At 56.5% G+C, this 17,038-nt stretch overlaps 1 protein-coding gene across 2 annotated transcripts in view; it reads right to left on the minus strand.

The window, feature by feature from the left end:
• Nucleotides 1-17,038, minus strand: part of MOB2 (MOB kinase activator 2) — an 84,128-nt gene that overhangs the window by 7,842 nt on the left and 59,248 nt on the right. Inside the window, exons 1-3 of one of the 2 annotated variants that reach the window (XM_074230779.1) lie at nt 16,695-16,829; nt 2,264-2,424; nt 1,515-1,608 (exon numbers count right to left, since the gene is read on the minus strand). In XM_074230779.1, coding sequence (XP_074086880.1) covers nt 1,515-1,608; nt 2,264-2,424; nt 16,695-16,804 — 365 coding nt within the window. In that variant the 5' untranslated portion in view covers nt 16,805-16,829. Of the gene's footprint in view, nt 1-1,514; nt 1,609-2,263; nt 2,425-16,694; nt 16,830-17,038 lie in introns of those variants that run through there. The other variant, XM_074230780.1, reaches the window with a different exon arrangement.

The following is a 17,038-nucleotide window of genomic DNA, read 5'->3' on the forward strand; positions in this document are numbered from 1 at the left end:
GAAGGATCAGACTCTAAGAGGATTTTCCCAAAGCCCTTCTAAAAAGAAAAGATACTGAGGAGGCAGCAGAGGAATCATGGGTATGAGGCTTGAACTGGGAACAAACTCAGCAGCACCTGGCAGACACCACTGAGGGCTGGGGCCTTCTCACAGGACCTGATGGGCCAGAGGGAGTCACAGAAGGACTCTCTTAAAAGAAGGAATGAGGTTGCTTAGTCTCTGCATAGAAAATACTGTAGCAAAGTCCAAGATCTGATCTTATCAAGTCAGGTCCACTTTCTGATTTAAAAGGTACCCACATGGGGGCGGCTAGGTGGCGCAGTGTATAGAGCACGAGCCCTGGAGTCAGGAGCACCTGGGTTCAAATCTGGTCTCAAACACTTAATTACCCAGCCGTGCGGCCTTGGGCAAGCCATTTAACCCCCATTTGTCTTGTAAAAACCTAAAACAAAACAAAACAAAAAGGTACCCACCCCCAAGTTGAGAGAATCAGACCCTCAGAGGTTTGACCCACCCTTGAGAAAGGGCTCTCTATGACACACTCAAGTGGGTTATCCCCCCTTCAACTGAGGCAGCTTTGGGCATCTGTGATTGTTGGGACGTTTCTCTGGGATTCCCTTCACTGTTCCTTGTTCTGCCTCCTGAGACCACCAGAAGCCAGAGAAGCCCTCTTCCACATAGCGGGCCTAAGAGTATATGAAAAATGGGATTGTCATCTAATAATAATGAGGACAGACAATAATAGCTATCATCCATTAAACAGTGGCTGCGTGGTAGGCCTGTGACAGGCGCTCACAAATGTGATTTCTTTAATCTGCACCATTACTTGGGAAGCAGGCTCTCATTCCAACAGAGGCGAAGGAGCCCCTGGGCCCCAGTTCACAGGAAATATTGACTACTGGGAAATTCAATGTAGTCAACTGACTGAACGATCAACCAGCTTAAAATACGTGCCTCTTATGTGTCACTGGTCCTCTGAAAGCAGAGTGTGCACACAGTCAGACACAGACAGACACACAGAGACACACACAGACAGATGCTGAGATTTGACACACACACACACACACACACACACACACACGTGCTTTCTGGGGTTCCAAAGAGGATAACTGAGGAATCACCACTCACCAGTTAGAAGAGGGGCTCTCCCCCTCCCTTTGTGAAGGTCCCAAACTCCCAGGAGTATTCCCCTAATGGAATGCAGGCGGGTCTTTGGAGCCCCCCCCCCCCCCGCATGGCAGGCCTTGCTCCCCAGCTCTGGCCTGTTGATCCTCTCCCTTCAAGGTCTACTCCCACCCAGCCTGCCCCTCTAAAGCCCTCCCAGGCCCCTTTCTCCCTCTAATGCCAGCCCTTTGAGCAGACTCCCCAGGGTCTCAAGAGGTGGGGTGCCCCCAGGGGCTCCTCATTCCCTTTCCCCATGAAAGTCAATGGCTACTGACAAAGAGCCTTGGGGCAGCCCTGAGAGGGCCTCCCGCACCCCTTGGGCACCGGTAGCACCCCAGGCTCCCACTCACGTGTTGCCCACGGCCATGGTCTGGCAGCTGTCTCCTGTGCAGAATTCGGAGATTGTGCTATATTGGAGGTTGATGTGGTGGAAAAAGGTGGTCGCTGGAAGAAAGGAGAGAAAAAGGTGTGACCAGGGGCACCCCCAAGCCCCCCCACTGACAGCCAGGGTATTGATGGGTACAGCCACTGACCATCCTCGAGAAGACCAGGCCGACCCTAAGTCAGAGAGCCCCCGTGCAGGGGCTGCCCCCCACCCCCAGCCTCTCAGAAGACTTCAGAGGGTCCTGAACATGTCTGCCCTTGGAGGGGCAGAGCTAGAGCAGTTGACGCTGGTGGGAAAGAGCTGGGGGCTCTGCTCAGCCAGGGCTCCACCCACCACTCTCTGGGGCCCCAACCCCCCGAACCTGGGCCAGGCCCTTCACCTGGGCACTACCCCCATGGACCCTGGGGTGACCCACTGGGCAGACACCCCATAGTCACCGAAGGACTCAAGGCAGAACTCTGGGGAAGTGAGGGTCAGGGAGATGCTGTGAGGATGAGAGCCCTGGGATGATCTCAGGGACCAGAATTGAGCAGGCCAGGCAGCAGGCCCCGAGGAAAGATAGCACCAACGGGCTGGGAGGAAGTGGGATGCCCACAGTGGTGGGATCTGCCCGCTCCTCTCTGGGGGACAGAAGGGCTCCCCGGAAGTCAGGCCAGGCAAGAGCATCACTGGGCACCAAAGGAGGAGTGGGTGTGGGCATTGGGGGCTACCCACTATTGCTGGCCAGCCACTCATTGAGGTCGATCTCCCGTGGCAGCATCACCAGCTCCTTGAACTCGAAGTCAGTGATCCTGGACTTGGTATACTCAGGTTCCAAGTAGAGCTTCTTCTCCTCAGGGGCCGGCTTCTTCCCATTGGGCTTTGCCTTGGACTTCCTAGAGAGAGAGAGAAGTGAGCCCAGTGAGTGACTGGCAGAGGTGCCCCCCAGGTCGTGAGCCTAACCCTCCCTGCAGCCCAACAGCAACAGTGGGGGAGAGGTTCAGGGGGACTCTGAGGGAGGAACCCCCAGCAGCTGTCAGTGTTTTACAGACAGATGGATTGAGAGGCTCCCCACCCCCAGAATGGAGGACACCCTGCCCGGTCCACTGGAGGGCCTTTCCTCAACTGGCTGGGTGACCTGGGCCAGTGGCCCAGGAAGGAAGCCTCTGAACTGAATGCTTTTTAGACTTGCAGTCCACTCTGATGCCAGGATCTTCATCAACCGAGCCTCCTCCATTCTATACTTTTTACTTTAATATTTTTTGGGGGGGGGAGAGATGAGAAAACAGTGGCTCCTTATACCATCGGCTCCCCAACTCTCAGGATGGGGTAGGTGCTCCCAGTCTCCCTCCCCTGGGGCCCCACCTCCTTTGGGCTTTTCTCCCCAGAAAATGTTCTGACTCTCCTCAGTGTCTTGAGGGGTGAGGCAGGGATGGAGGGTGGGGGGAGTGCCACCCTCTGGCTGGGGGCACCCAGCCTCCCCTCAGAGTCCACCCACTTGACTCATTCATACTGAACCTGAGGTTCACTCAGACTCTAAGGTTGCTCTCCAAAGAATCGCTTTGGACCCAGCTTTCCCCCTTTTGCCTTTGGGGGACCCCAAGTTCGCCTAAGACTAAAGTCAGTTCAGCGGTCTGCCCACACAGTCCCAGGCAGCAACTGGAACTTGCCAGGGCAGCCACATTCAGGACCCAGAGTGCGCCCTCCTTTCCGCTGGGGCTGACACCTTCAGCTACCCAAAGGGGGCAGAGTCACAGTGGCCCCCTCAGGTCTTTATCTGGGGGGCCCTGGATTCCCAAAGGAACGGCAGGTCACTTCAGCAAACAGAGACAGTTGCTCCCCAACCCTCCCCGAGGTATTCTGCTCCTCCCTTTACAAATAGGCAAACTGAGGTGCAAAGGAGGGTCATGTCTGGTGAGGTTGGAGCAAGGGGTCTCCCTTCAGCAGGAAGACTGGCCCAGCACCCAGGGAGCAGACAAGAAGGGGGTGGGGAGGCAAGACCCAAGCCCCACCCAGCACCCCCACTGTGGCTGCCCCCCAATTCAGAAGAGAGGGCAAGAAAAGGGGAGGGGGCTGGCCTACCCACATAGTCCATGCCAACACGCATGTGAGTGAAAATGTGAAGTCTGCAGCACAGACATGCAAACATGGACACACAACTCATGCACACATCACATGTGTAAATACACTTGTTTGCAGGTCTGTGCTTGGAGATACACGAATGGAATGCGGCGTGCCCACAGATGCATGATCATATGCATGGCGTGGTGCCTACATGCTAGCACACATGTGTATGAGCACAACACGCGCACAGACGTGGATGTGGGCTTTGTGTCACACAAGTGCAGCCAACATGCCATGAGGCCCGGGAGGCAGAACCCTGTGGTGGGCTGGGCCTGGCCGCCCCCCCACCTCGGCTGCCCCAGGGCTGCTCAGAGCAGGACAGAAATGGGGGGAGGGAGAATGGGAGGAGAGGAGGCCTGTGCGGTGCCCTCCTCCCAAGAGTGGCCCCAACCCCTAGGGGACCCTACTGGGCCCCCAGCACGAGTGTGGGGACTCCTCGGCTGCTCTCCTCTCCTGACTTCTAAAGAGGTTACTGGTGATTTCAGAGAAGGGGGCTCCCAAGGCTCCAGTGTACCGAAAGCTGCAGACACACTTCACGCACACAGGCCTGTGCACACACATACATATGGGCACCCACACACACATGGGGAGTGCACACACCTAAACTACCCTGGCGGTGCCACCTTATGACTGCTGGGGAAACAAAGGCAGAGTGAGGCTCCAGGAGCTTTCTCCCATCCCACAGATTCCCTTACAAAGTCAGAGCACCGGGCCCAGACCTAGAAAGACCCGAGTTTGCGTCCAGACATCCACTCCCTAGCTGTGTGAGCCTGGGTGGGTCGCTCCCCTCTGTCTGCCTCAGTTCCCTCATCTGTAAAAGTTGCTGCAGGGATCTGGATGTGCCTGAATGCCAACACAGCCGACTGATCCGGCCAGGAGCCAGAAAGAAGGCTCCGGGCTTGGGGAGAAGGTCCCCAAGGACAGAGAAGCCGAGAACACGGGGAGGGCCTGCCACCCAGGTGAGTAGTTCCCCAGGTGAATGGGCTGCCTCCAGCCTGACTCTCCCAGGCCCCCAGACCAAGGCTCTCTGGCCTGGGCCCACCAGGAGAATGCCACCATAGATCCCAGAAAGGGAGGAAAAACCACCCCGAGATTCCTGCAGTCCAGTCCCCACAATGACTGTCTAAGAAGGGGATCCAGGCCCTTCCTCTTGGCTCCCCTCAGGCCAGCCAGGAAGCCAACACCCTGACTTGCCTCTCACGCTTGGAGGGCATGGCCTGGGTGGCACCACTGGGAGACGGGCAGGGAGGTCCCCCAGGAAAGCCCCCTGCCCCGAACCACCACTGACCCGGAGCAGGAACATGACAGCCTTGGGCTGGCTGTGGTGATTGTGCTTGGGGATCTTTTCAGTGGTGGGGGGTCAGCCCCAGCCCAGTCTCCATGGAGCCCCTGGACAATCTGGGCCGTGTGGGCATAGGAGGGGGAGGGGACAGCGGGCAGGGCAGGGGCTCCAACCCTTGGGTGAGGCAGGCCCCCAGTGGCTGGCGAGGCCCACGCACTCTGCTAGGGGCTCGACAACTCGCAGGCAGCAGAGTCAGGGAGGGGCTGAACCCACCAGCTCCCAATGTGCTGGGGGGGACTCAGGGTGGGGGAAGGGGCCCCACTGCCGAGGGTCAGGACCGTCCATGGCCTCACTTTAGAGTGCGTCCAGCCCAGCCCAGCCCAGGCTCCAGTCTTGGTCCTGGCACTCCCTTCATGACCGGGAGTCCACAAGCCAATTTCAGGAGAAATACCAGCCTCTATCCCCAGCTTCCTCTGGCCTTCATCTGGTGTTGTTCCTCTGACCCTCCAAATAAACCAATTCACCCCCTTAGGGTCTTTTGTGTCAGGTAGGAACCCTTGTTCTCAAGAGGGAAGAAAAAAGCATATATTAAATGCCTACTGTATGCTGGGCATTGTTACAGGTGCCTTCCCTGCTGGGTCTCGGGGGTCCTGGCGCTGGGTCCTCCTCAGCCCTTGGGGGGAAATGTTCTGGATTTTGGCTGGGAGTGGGTGGAGCTCTTCCTTGGGGCAGGTCACCTCTGACTCCTGACACTGGGGCCCAGCCATTTTAGGAACCGGGGCTCTCGCCGGCAGGCGTCTCCACTTGATGGCTTTCCACATCGGCTGCAATTTACAATCAATTCTTTTGCTTCCGTTCTCATTTTTCATCTGGTTTCCAAGGAAGCATCAAGTCTTCCTCATTTTCAGAGCCCCCTCATTTTCCCCTTGGAAACCATGCTTTCAGTCTGCCGGGGCTCCTGCCCCTGGAAGCCAGATTCGAATCTCTTTCTGCTCCTGTGGGGATCCTTTTCCCTTCTCCCTCAAATCCTGGTTCTGGACTCATGTCCAGATTCTGTCCCTGTTGTGTCTGGGGTCAGGTGGTCAGCCCCAGTTCATGGGGGCCTCGGACATGGGGTAGGTACCCAGGCTGGATTCCAAGGGCCCCAAAGTGGGGGTCTGACCACGTCTCTAGTCTGGGTCCAAAGTAAAGGGAGACATGGGGATCACTGGCCAACCACATTGCTCCAGTCTACAGCAGAAGGACGAGATCGGATGGATACTGGTGATAGGGCTGGGACCCCAACCCATGTTTTAGGGGGCCAAGACTCACACTCAGTCATTGCCCTCAAATTTAGGGGAGTGACTTGATTGGGAAAACAGTAAAGGCTGGGCAGGGTCCAGAGGGGGAAAGGAAAAAGCAGCACCGGCAAGTCTGATGGAACTGCTGAAAATCACTGAGACAGAGACAGGCTGGTGGTCCAGCCACTGAACATGGCTTCTGCCTGTCAAGCCCCACTGGGGCTCTCTGGGCAGAGGTACTGGGGGCTGGACATTCCTTCTCCAGCTCACTTTACAGATGAGGAAACTGAGGCAGGCAGGGTAAAGTGACTTGTTCAGGGTCTCCCAGCTGGGAAGCATCTTGAGGATTTGAATTCAAGTCTTCCTGACTCTAGTTCCAGTCTACTCTACCATTAGCTGCCCAAAGATGCACGTGCATGCACATACAGACACCCCCCCCCACAGATACACACACCAGACACACACCCACCAGATACAGATACAACTAGACACACACGACACAGGCACATACCAGACACACACACACTAGACACACGCAGACTCCCATCGGACACACACTAGACACAGACACACACACACACACAGACACAAACATCCACAGACACACACCAGACACACACGCATATACTCCCCACACACACACACACCAGACACATATCTTCTCATTAAGAGCTGCTTCCAATTGAAATGACAGCTTTCCCATCCTTCAGGAGCTCACTGTGACCCCACGGCCTTCTCTCTCGTGACTCCAATGAGGACCCATCCTGGGACTGCCCAACCTGCCCGAACGACTCCCCCCGCTGCACCCGATGACATCACCCTGAAGGGTCCAGCTGCGGGGATGCACCCTAAGCACACCCAGGCCACTGGACCAGCGTCTCCCTCTCCTTCCAAATACTCTTGCACTATTTTGGCTGTTCCATGACCATTGCATGACCATCCCTATCCTTTTTCTCAGGGTTAGGAGGAACTGAAGGATCCCTGGGAAAAGTCCTTGAAGTCTTGCTGAGAGGAAAGGACTAGGAAGGGCCCCCAGCTGGGGACGTGCTGGCCATCTGCTGGCAGAGACAAAGGTCCTACCACCCCGCGGGGATCCCTCACTGGCCCCTGAAGAGCTGACCTGAGGCACACAACTGGTCACTGCCAGGCCCCCTTCCATGGCCTTCCCACCCACTCAAATGTCCCAAGCTGCTTTGTCTTGAATTCTGAGAGTCTCTCCCAAAGGAGCAGCCTTGGCAACGGGAAGGACCATGGGACCCCTCAAATAGCCTTGACCCCAAGCCAGGTGACCTTCCCTCTCTCAATGACAAGCAGAAACACCTGACATCCTGGACCTCCAACTGCACCCCCTCCAACAGATGCCCACTCAGTATCCTTTAGCTGACCTAACATCCACACCGTCTACACAGCCTAGTCTAGACTATGGACCCTTGCCATGCTCAAGAGTCTACGTATGGGCTCCAAGGGGGGTAAGGGAAGTGGGTCAAAATTCCTTGTCTGCCTATGGTGGGGGGGAGTTGGGCATGGTCACTGAAGAACCAGGGGAGGGGACAGGGGAGACAGAAGAGGAGGAGGAGGAGAGAAGGAAGAGGAGGAGGAAGAGAGGGAGGAGGAGGAGGGGAGGGGAAGGAGCAAGAAGAGAGGGAGGAGGAGGGGAAGTAGGAGGGAGAGAAGAGAGAATGAGAGAGAAGGGGGCACGGAGAGGGAGGGATAAAGATAAAGATGGACCTTCCTTCCTCTGAGCAAAGAGACTTCTGCCTTGCAGGAAAACAAACATTCCTGAAAAGCAGGCTGGAAAAGATTATGTAACCGAGGTGTGATTTATTCAGGTGCTCCATCCCCAGGCCTTGCTCCCCCTTTCCAAGGCTGGGGTCTCTACTTTCCCCTTCTCGACCCCTCCCTGCTCTGACCTGGCCTTCACCCCCTCCCCTCAGTGGCTCTGCCTGCCTCGGTCCCATCTCCCGTTGACTGCCAGGTAAGTCTTTAAAGGGCAGGTTCCCCTGGTCCCCAAGTCTACTGGGCCTTTGCAGGATCAAACACAAAGTCCTCAGTTTGGCTTCCAAAGCCCCCTCTAAAACCTGGATTCCTGCATTTGCTCTGTGATCCGAGGACCCTGGCCGCGGCCCCTGCCACATGCTCCCTCATCTCCTCATCCTCCTCCTTGGCACCTCCCCTACTTGATCCCGACTTGATCTTGCTCGCCCATGGTCGTTGGAATCCCCCACTGGATGGCAGAAAGCCCCCCAAGTCAAAGCAGCCTCCCAGCACATGGTCCCATCCTTTCGTAAGTACGCCCCCTTGCCCCCAGGAGCCCCCACCACTTGTCTCTTAGGAAGGGAAAGCAGCAACGACCAGCCCCAAATGCGCTCCTAGAAAAGAGCCCCAAGGACCAGTGGGATACGTGCAAATCCTCCAACCGAAAGAACGATGGATTTCAGTAAGACACCAACTGTGGGAAAAAACAGGAAAGGAGGGAAATCTCACCCTTCTATGGAACAAATGTGGTTTTGAGGCTTTGGCCAGGGAAAGCAAGACAGAAAGGGAAAACTGCAGACCCATTTCCCTGATGAATATTAAAAGATATATATATATATATATATACATGTATGTATGTATATATAATATGTATATATGTGTGTGTGTGTGTGTGTGTGTGTGTGTGTGTGTGTGTGTGTGTATGTATATGTAAAAAGAAAATACCAGCAAGGAGTGCACAGACTCTGACCAGGCTTTGTCCCAGGAATGTTGGGTGGCCAGGAACCAATGGGCAGAACTGACCGTGTCAATCAAAACAAAATCATGTTATTATATCCATAGATTCAGAAAGTCTTTTGACAAAATACAAGATTCATTCTTATTAAAAAATACCAGAAACCATAGGAATGAATGGAGCTCCCAGTGTTAAGCGCTCTCTGTCTAAAACCAAGAGCAGCTGTTCCTGAGGGGGGCCAGGTACGAGGAAACTGAGGGGTCCCTGTCACCATTCCTCATCAAGACAGAGCAGAAGTGGCCCCAGTGGCACCGAGACAAGATGGAGAATTAAAGGATCGTGGGGAGGAACAGGAGTGGAGGGGGGCAAGGAAACAAAGCAAGCCCCCTTCTGGGCAGGATATACCGCCAGGCTGCTTGGAGAAGCACGGCACCAACTCAAACGAGTCAAACAAGGACCGACTTCAGGAGCTGCAGAATGTCCAGAAGCCGCCAGTACCGCCCACCAGCAGCATCCACCAGGAAGAGGCAGAAAGAGAAATCTCCCACAGTGGAATGACCACTGACACGGACAAATGGACCGATGGACACGTGAGGATCCCTGAGGCTGAGCTGCCGCCATTCCTGCTTGGGTTGGTTTGGCATTTTCTCTGAGACATGGCTCATGTAGACCTTTGCTTTGCATGACTTTATATTTGTGATGAATTTTTTCTTGCCTTTTCACTTGGGGGGGTAGTGAAGGGAGAGAGGAAGGGAAAAAATCTAAAGCTGAAAGCAAAATAAAAATGAATTTAAAAAAAAAGGGAAAACAGAACAGCAGGGCTTGGGTGGCCTGGTCCTAGTCTGGCACCTGACAGAGAGAGCAGGGGGCTGCTGGCCCACTTACGGGGGGGGGGGGGCGCATTCACGGGAAACTCTGAGACAACACCATCTCTGGAGGAAGAAAGCCTTCATGTTTCCCAGAGGTGGTCAGAGGAGGAGGCTTGTCCTGCCTAGCCCCAGAAGGCTGGAAGTGAAGCCACGGGCGGGAGCAGGCTGGAGTTCAGCCAGAAAAGCCAGGCTTCTGTCCTCATAAGGAGTGCTGGCAGCCCGGGCTTGCACAGCACCCCAATGGCAGGCGGCAGGCCCCCAAGCTCTGCAGCCCCCACAGGCATCACCACCCGTCTTCCCATGCACCTAAAGGGGGTCGAGTTCCAGCAAAGGACAGATGACGGCTCCCTCTCCAGGATCCCCTCTGTTTACCACTGTCAAAGGCCTGACTCACTGCCAGGCATCCTCACTGGTGGCAGCCCCGGCACAGGCCTGTCCCAGGACCCAGAGCATGCCGGTTACTCCCCGGGGAGAAGGCCATCATTTCCTCTCCCTTTTAAGGACTGGATCGAATGCAGGCCCAGTCCTGTCCAACCCCACCCACCGTGACCCAACCCAAGATGACTTGGCAGCAAGATGGTAAAAGCTGCATTGTTCAAGGGGAGGGGGGGGAGGGAGAACAGCACATCTCTGGAAGACCTGCCCTCCAACACCAGCTGCCTAAGGGCATGAATGAAGAGCTGGGTTCAGGTCCTGCCCCCAGTGCCCAGGCTGTTGCCAGTAGGGGTTTGAGCAGAGAGAACTGCACAAAGGACAAAGCATTAAGGGGGTGGGTGTCAGCAGACTAGGGTAAGGCCCGAGGGAAGAAAAGAGGAGGCAACGGAGGGTCCCAGGGCCTCAAAAGCAGGACAGAACAGGACAAAGCCTCGGGTCCTTTCCCATGCCTGGGATGGAAAAAGGTGGAGAGGCAGGATCAGAGTCTCTCCTCTGGGTTCAGACATGTGGCCTCGGATCTGTGTGGTCCTTGGCAAGTCCCTCAGCTCTGGAGACCTGGACGGCACAGTGGGGGGCAGGAGGCAGGCTGACTGGGCACCAACTCTGTCAGTCAGGAGTGGGCACAGCCCCTTAGCCCATCCCACCCTTTCATGAATTCTGACGTTCTATCCCTCCCCTCCATGTCTCTGAACCCCCAGCTTCTTTCAAAGCTCCGCTAGACCATTCCTGATGGGGGGGCACAGCCCCCTCCTCGACTCAAGGAGGGGGCTCAGAATTCTCTGGATCCATAAAGGGACAGACAGACAGCCAGGCAAGGTGTCTACACTGTCGATGTGGTGAGAGGCCTGACCAACCAGGGCTTAGTTAGGCAGAGATGTGTCTGGAGTCAGGATGATCCAAGTTCAAATCCAACTTCAGATGGGCTGTGGGATGCAGGGCAAGTGATGTTGCCTTAAACTCCTCCACGGTAGAGTGGGTCTCTAAGCAGCTTCCCTTCCAGGGCAGCCTGGTTTGTGTCCCCTTCATACATGGCCAGGCCGCCTCCAGGTCTGGGTCCTCCCCAGCTCCCCCTGAGCCTGCAGGAGCTGCCTCCACTCCTCCACTTTAGCACCCAAGTGCTTTGTCATCCATCATTCATTCATTTGTCCCTTCACTGAGGCTAGGATACACAGGGTTCGTAAAGGAGGGGGTGCCTGAGCCCCATCGGGATGGTGGAGATGGAGTGTGGGCAGGGAGGGCCAGCATTGCCTGCATACCCCGGTATGGCGGAAGGATGGCCCAGACAACCCCACCTCTGGCTCCGTGGACTCCTGGGTCAGTTGCTCAGGGTCTGGGGGTGGGGCACAGATGGAATGACTTTTCCCTTTTCAAATTCCAAGGCTCTGAAGCAGAAGCAGAGGGCAACCAGGGTCTCTTCCAATCAGCTCCTCTTGCAGGGGACTTGTTCACAAGTCTCCGGGAATCTCGGTCCCAGGGTCTAACTCATCAATGCCCCCAAGTTCAACAATCACTACAAAAGGCATCTGGCCTTGACCCCCTAACACCAGCACATCCAGGGGCATCTCCAACCCCTCAAACCAAGGCCCTGTTTCTAGGGCAAGTGCCATTTTCCCAGGCACACGGGCTCACCACCACTTGGAACCATCTATCCTCCTGCCTGTCAGCACAATCCGTCACCCGATTCCTTCTCCCCATTTCTCCCGCAAAGGCACCAACATCCTGCGTATAAGTCCACAGATCACATCCCCATCCTCCAGTCCAATCTCTTCACAGAAGGGCTACCAAGACACCATTTTGAGGCACAGCCCAGACCAGAATGGCCCCGAAGGGGGTATCACCCTGGTCTGGAGAACCCTGGCTCCTTCCAAGGTTGTCCATCCTCACCCCCCCAAAAAAAGTTCTGCAGTGCTCCAGAGCACAGCAGCTGGATCCTGTCTCAGACCCTCTTTATCAGCTGGGGCACCCTGCCTGGCTCAATTTCCTCTTCTGTAAAGGGAGATGGATGATGGTGCCCAACTCCCAGGGTGGTTGTGAGGATCAAGTAAAGTGCTCTGCCAATCTTATTAGGCAAGAGCCTAATAACTGCCCTACTGAATGGATAACAGGCTAGGGCTGCAGTCCCTAAGAATCAGCCTCTGAAAGACCTGGCAAAGGAGTGAGGTTCTCAGGATACACCAGCCTTACCCTGTTAATGCCCACTCTCTTGTGGGCACAGATGCCAGTGCAAAGGAAATACAAAGGATCTAGTCCACAGGTCCTTTCTGAGGGCAGGGTGACCACTGTGGGAGAGGAAGCCAGGCAGAAGCTGCTCCAGTAAAAGGGGTCATGGCAATGCCAGAGACAAACCTGAGGAGGAAAAGCCTGGGCTGGCCACATTGGCCATTTCTAGGGCACTTGATGCCCACAACAACCCCAGGTGTGGAAGCGATCGCCCCTTTATTTTACAGATGGGGAAACAGAGGCATCGAGGCATGAGGTGATCCCCCCCAGTCACCTGGTTCTGGCCACAGACCCCAAGGTCCTGACCTTTGGAACACAGTCAGCAGATGAGGCTGGCCTGGCTCCCCTCACCCCAGCAGTCTTCAGGAAGGTGGCACAGAGCCCAAAAGGCTCCTCAGGAACTAGCTGCTATTTGGGGGGGGGAGGGAGCAGGGAAAAGGAAGAGAACAGCAGAAGGAATGGGAATTTCAGTCCAACTATGGCTGAAAAGCCAACTTCCCGAGGGCCCAAGGGGATAAAGAGATGCGGAGGTCTGAGTGGATCACAAGTGCATTTTGGAAGCACCCTTCTGCTTTAGGCCCTCAGGATGCAGATACAACCAAAGAAAGTTTCTGGTATCAGCAAGGGTTGGGGTGAACCAACCCCCAGAAAAGTCAAAGCCATCCCAGCTGCCTTGTCCCCAAAGGGCCAGGGCTCTAGCTGGTCCATCTGTCCATCCAGTGTTGCCCTCTCCCTGCCAAACAGACTCCAGGGACTGGCTCTGGGAGAGGTGAGAACCCTCGGTTCTGATCTCCCTGAAGCCCAGGGGTCCTCAGTCTCAGTTCACTCAGCCTCTTCCAGAGCTGCTTTGAGAAAAACATCAGATGGAGCCAAAGCCCATCCCCAAAGCCACAGGGGATTATAGGTAAAGAAACACGAAGTGACCAGATCCATCAGGAGAGCCACTCCAGATTCAGGGGGCCATGCAAGTCAGACCACTGACTGCAGAACAACACCTGTACGGAACTGGAAGAATCACCATGAGGGGAATGGCATCCAATGACCATGAAAACTGGGATGAAAGAATGGACGTGGTCACAGGCTACAATCGTCCACCCCCGGGACTAGCCAATGTTTATCAGTGGTCACAGCATAGAGAAACACTGGCTTCCCTGGGTGGTGGAAAGAGATGGTGGCCAACGGCAGCACAAGGTCTGGATGGGAAATGGTTTGACGGTGAAGATTTAGGACAAATATCATACTCAGAAAGCTGAGAGGCGGAGCAGCCGGCTCCATCAAACTGTGGTCGGTCAAGTCTGGCCAAGGGGGACTTGTCCTCTGGGGACAGTCCAGCCTCGAGGGTCCCATCTGTCCCATTCTCAGAGGCCCACACAAGATCCGCCCAGACCTTGAAGAGAAGGGCTTCTGATAGGTGCTGAGTCCTGAAGGAAGCCAGGAAGGAGGGTGGTCAGAGAGAGGTGCCCAGGCTCAGACTGCAGCCTCATGACCTTGCCTGGACTTGGGGAGACCGGGAAAAGTCTGCCCAGAGACAGTCACTGGAGAACAGGTATCTGAAGGAAGGTATTTATCAGGAAAAAAATAACCTAGAACTTAGTAATACCTGAAAAAGAACCCCCCCCCCAAACTAGGTGGGCCTCTCCACAGCAACACTTCAGGAGACACTTCTCTCAAGGAGCACTACTCCACAGGGGATCCCCCCTCTCAGAACACATGCCCAGTGACAGGGACTCTCCAAGATGCCCCGGGGCTGCGCTCTTGTCCATCATGCAGGAGAGCATCTGGGGCAGCTCCTGCAAGGCATCACCCCAAGATTCCCCAAAGAGAGCCCAACCCTCGGGGACGGCGGCATTGGCTCCTGGAGGAGAGCCGAACCTTCTCCAGGGAAATCAAGCAGATGAAGAAGGGCCACCGGCAACCTCAGAAAACCTGGAAATCTGAGCTCAGGAAATCTAGGACAGTTGCAAGCCAAAGCAGAGAAGAGGGAAGATGCCTGGTTTTCCCAAGCAAACTTCTCCAAAACCCAAGATCAGTTTTTCAACCCACTGGCTGCCGGCAGGACTCGGGGCCCGGGAGACCTCACCGGGGGCCCTTGGTGAGTAACAGACTGCACCCCCCCAAAAAGGACCCCAGAAGATGAACTGGTCCTAAGAGAAACCGAGAGCGGCCCGGGTGGCTGAGTGACCACTGTCTGAGGGGACCGGGCAGACCCCAGAGAGAGAACAGCGCCTGTTCTAGGGGCAGCGGGGTTCCCTGGTCACCGCAGCTCTGCTATCAGGGGTACCTGGGAAGCTCTGGGCAGTTTCCCAAGACTTGGGGCTAAGCTGGGAGTTCTAGGTCTGGCTCCAGAGGAAGCCCCTCCTGGCTGGAGCTCCCCAGAGAGCTGACGTCCAGGCCTGCTCCTTTGGGGAACAGATGGAGCATCAGCTCAGAGGGACCGACTTCTCCGGGACAGGAGCCGTGTAAGGCCTGACTGGCTACATGGGGGGAGGGGGGATGCGAAGGGGAGCTCACCTCCAGTGAGGAGCCTCTCCTGGAGGGGCGGGGAGGCCCCTGAGGCAGGAACGCTCCCTGTCCCCCAACAATCGAGGAAGCCTGATTTATGTGGGTGACACTGGAGAGACTTCTGCCACCCGGGGTCTGGGGGCAGGGGGAGGGGCTAAGGGAGCCTTGTGGGGGGTGGCCAGGGGCACAAAGGTGAGTGCACATGTGTGTACACCTGCACACCCCCTCCCACGTGCAGACACACCACAAGGGTGTGGGCGTGTGCACCCACAGGCGCACAGACACCCAAGAGCAAGGTCACGGTGGCAACAAGTCCCAACAAGCTCCTCGACGTGTTTGTGTGTCTTGGGGGGGAAGCCAGTACCACCGGCCCCGAGTCTCGGGGTCTCCTGGTCGCCCCCCCCTTCCCCTAAGCCGCCGTCAGGGAGGCCAGCCCCCTCACACCCCACCCCTTCCCGCCCCAGCGGCAGCCGCAGGTTGAGTCACCCAGAGGAATGGAGTTTCCCTAAAGCACAGAAGCCCCCGCCCGGGGCTGTCCTCTGATCTCCCCCCACTCACACGCCCTCACTGGGCACACACACATTTCACACGCCCTCTCTCTCTCACACACACACACACACACACACACACACACACACACACACACCCCACACGCAGCCTCCACACCTCTCTTCACTCACACACACACACATACACATACACACACTCCTTCTGTCTCTCTCACATACACATACACCACACACGCACTCTGCCCCACTACACGCACCCCCACAACTCTCACACACACATACACCACACACGCACTCTGCCCCACTACACGCACCCCCACAACTCTCACACACACATACACCACACACGCACTCTGCCCCACTACACGCACCCCCACAACTCTCACACACACATACACCACACACGCACTCTGCCCCACTACACGCACCCCCACAACTCTCACACACACATACACCACACACGCACTCTGCCCCACTACACGCACCCCCACAACTCTCACACACACATACACCACACACGCACTCTGCCCCACTACACACACCCCCACAACTCTCTCACACACACACATACACCACACACACACTCTGCCCCACTACACGCACCCCCACAACTCTCTCACACACATACACCACACACGCACTCTGCCCCACTACACGCACCCCCACAACTCTCACACACACATACACCACACACGCACTCTGCCCCACTACACGCACCCCCACAACTCTCACACACACACACATACACCACACACACACTCTGCCCCACTACACGCACCCCCACAACTCTCTCACACACATACACCACACACGCACTCTGCCCCACTACACGCACCCCCACAACTCTCACACACACATACACCACACACGCACTCTGCCCCACTACACACACCCCCACAACTCTCTCACACACACACATACACCACACACGCACTCTGCCCCACTACACGCACCCCCACAACTCTCTCACACACATACACCACACACGCACTCTGCCCCACTACATGCACCCCCACAACTCTCTCACACACACATACACTACACACGCACTCTGCCCCACTACACGCACCCCCACAACTCTCTCTCACACACACACATACACCACACACACACTCTGCCCCTACACCGCACTCACACACACACACCCCCCCCACCCTGGCCCTCCCCAGGGCACCAGCTCACAGACGATTGCCAGCTGGGCCCATGCCCCCACCCCCAGGGCAGGCGCCTGGTACCTGAGCACCTTGCCCACTGCCTGCAGGACCATCTTGCAGCTGAGGCCGGCCTTGGGGGGCGGGCTGAGGCCGGCTCGGTCTCCGGGGAGGTTACAGTGGTCTCCCACCATGGTCCCCAGCGAGCCCGTGGGGCGGAAGGCTCCTCCGGGGCCCCAGATGGCGGCTCCCTCCCTCCTCCCGTCTGAAAACGAGTCCAACCACATTGGGCGAGGGCCCGGGACACTCTGGTCGGCGCCCGCCCCCCGGGGCTGGGCCAATGAGAAGGCAGCCAGAGCCAGGGCCGCCCGGCCCGAGCAGACAAACAGCGGCTGCCAGCACCCGCCCTGCGCCCCCGGGCCCCCGGG

Source organism: Macrotis lagotis, chromosome 3 (assembly GCF_037893015.1).
Source record: "Macrotis lagotis isolate mMagLag1 chromosome 3, bilby.v1.9.chrom.fasta, whole genome shotgun sequence".
NCBI classification, from domain to species: domain Eukaryota; kingdom Metazoa; phylum Chordata; class Mammalia; order Peramelemorphia; family Peramelidae; genus Macrotis; species Macrotis lagotis.